Below are 2,068 nucleotides of genomic sequence, written 5' to 3'. Positions count from 1 at the left end.
TATGTGTCAAGCACTGTGTGGCTGCAGTGTATTTTAACAAAGAAAAGGCAGCGAGTCTCTACCTTTTAGGAACTCATGATTGTTGGCGAGACAGGTACATGAGTACCTCATTTCACTAAAGGCAGACAGATGAGTTCTAGCTAACAATGACGGCATGGAAGACTAATACTTCCTAAGTCCTTATTGTGTGCAAGGCCTTTTCTAAAAGCTCTTCAACACAATTAACTCAGTTAATACAAACAAACTACAGGAAACAACAAAGTACTATGGATTTATGGTGGGGGAGATAGAAATTAATTTCAACTGCTTGTCTAATATTTGGCCAAGTTTGTGAGCATTTCAAATGCTTCTCAAATAATTTTTTCTTTCGTTGCCTCATACAATGGTCTTATCAGCTAGTTTTATGCCATATTTTTCCCCCCATTTAAATTTACAGTTCATAAAACCTCTGCTATCAGCTGAATAGTGCCCCCGCCCACCAAATACTCATATGGAAATCCTAACCCCCAGTGCCTGAGAATGTAATTCTATTTAGAGATAGAGTCTTTAAAGAAGTAATTAACTTAATCTGAGTTCATTAGAGTGGGCCCTAATCCAACATGACAGGTGTCCTTGTAAGAAGAGAATATTTAGACACAAATACCCATCTAAATAAATAAATAAATAAATAAATAAATAAATAAATAGGAAAGACCATGGGAGACACAGGAGAAGATTGCTACCTACAAGCCAAGGAGAGAGATTTCAGTTGGAACCAGCCCTGCTGACACCTTGATCTAGGCCTTGTAGCCTCCAGAACCATGAGAAAATAAATCCTATTGTTTAAGCCACCCAGTCTGTGGTTCTTTGTTATGGCAACCTGAGCAGATTAAGTCACTCTACATTGTATATGTTTCCTGTAAGACTTTCTACCATATTTACTTCTATTTTATTTACATCTCGTATTTTTAAAATAATCCTTTGTAAAAAGGACACAATATTTCTTTCTTTCTTTTTTTTTTTTAAAGATTTTATCGCTTTTCCGTCCTCCTTTCTTGGCGCTTGCTGTGCCGGCCGCGCGCTCCCCTGCGCCCCCTGTAGCCATGCCTCGCAAAATCGAGGAAAACAAGGACTTTCTGCTTACGGCCAGGCGAAAGGACGCCAAATCCGTCAAGATCAAGAAAAATAAGGATAATGTGAAGTTTAAAGTGCGGTGCAGCAGATACCTTTACACCTTGGTCATCACGGACAAGGAGAAGGCAGAGAAACTGAAGCAGTCCCTGCCCCCAGGTTTGGCAGTGAAGGAGCTGAAGTGAACCTGGCCCACTGATTTGAACTGTATTAAAGTTTTAAAAATTATAAAAAAAAAAAAGGATTTTATCTATTTGTTTGAGAGAGAGTGAGGGAGAACGAGAGAGCACAAGAGGGGGGAGGGTCAGAGGGAGAAGCAGGCTCCCCACTGAGCAGGGAGCCCAATGCGGGGCTCGATCCCGGGACCCTGGGATCATGACCCGAGCTGAAGGCAGATGCTTAACCAGCTGAGCCACCCAGCAGCCCCCCAAAGGACACAATATTTAAAAACAAAAATTTAAAGGGGAAACTCAGACCCCATAATGGCATTACCAGGCCACCAACACATTGAGTGACCTTAAACCACTCACATGGAAAGGGCTGTTGTACATTCCCAGCCCTGATGGTAGAAACAAAAGCTTATTTGACCTTTAAAAAGTTTAAATAACAAATAGATAAAATTTACATATCATAAGAAAGCATTTATTTAAGAGTTGGAAAAAGAAATCACATGGTCTCTTGTCCTTTTCCAACTCTTACTTCTAAGTGATATAGTTCATATGATTTTTGAGACTACGCATTTTTCTAAGGCATTGATATTAGTTGTGAGAGTGGCCTGGGCCAGGAAAATAAATATTTTAAGAAAGGGTGTATAGAATCAAAAATTATATAAATTATTATTAGAATTATTTTTCTTTTAATTCGGAGCACTTACTGAGGTAGGAGGGAGTGATTAAAAGTCACTCTTGTTTTCTTTGGACTCTCAGAGGTCTTCAAATTAAATACTCTCATAGCCTAT

The 2,068-nt window shown here is 39.3% G+C and overlaps 1 protein-coding gene across 1 annotated transcript; it reads left to right on the top strand.

Annotated features, from left to right (window-relative positions):
• The first annotated feature begins 1,022 nt into the window (after positions 1-1,022).
• On the top strand, positions 1,023-1,336 carry LOC110583383 (60S ribosomal protein L38-like). The gene has a single exon (XM_044917463.1). The coding sequence runs from the start codon at positions 1,083-1,085 to the stop codon at positions 1,293-1,295; it is 213 nt and encodes a 70-aa protein (XP_044773398.1). The 5' UTR covers positions 1,023-1,082; the 3' UTR covers positions 1,296-1,336.
• The last annotated feature ends 732 nt before the right edge of the window (positions 1,337-2,068 follow it).

Source organism: Neomonachus schauinslandi, chromosome 8, assembly GCF_002201575.2.
Source record: "Neomonachus schauinslandi chromosome 8, ASM220157v2, whole genome shotgun sequence".
Taxonomy (NCBI): Eukaryota; Metazoa; Chordata; class Mammalia; order Carnivora; family Phocidae; genus Neomonachus; species Neomonachus schauinslandi.
This window is presented reverse-complemented; position numbering and strand designations above follow the sequence as displayed.

Coding starts and splice junctions, on each gene's coding strand:
- LOC110583383 (XM_044917463.1), top strand. CDS start 1,083: ATGCCTCGCAAAATCGAGGAAAACAAGGACTTTCTGCTTACGGCCAGG.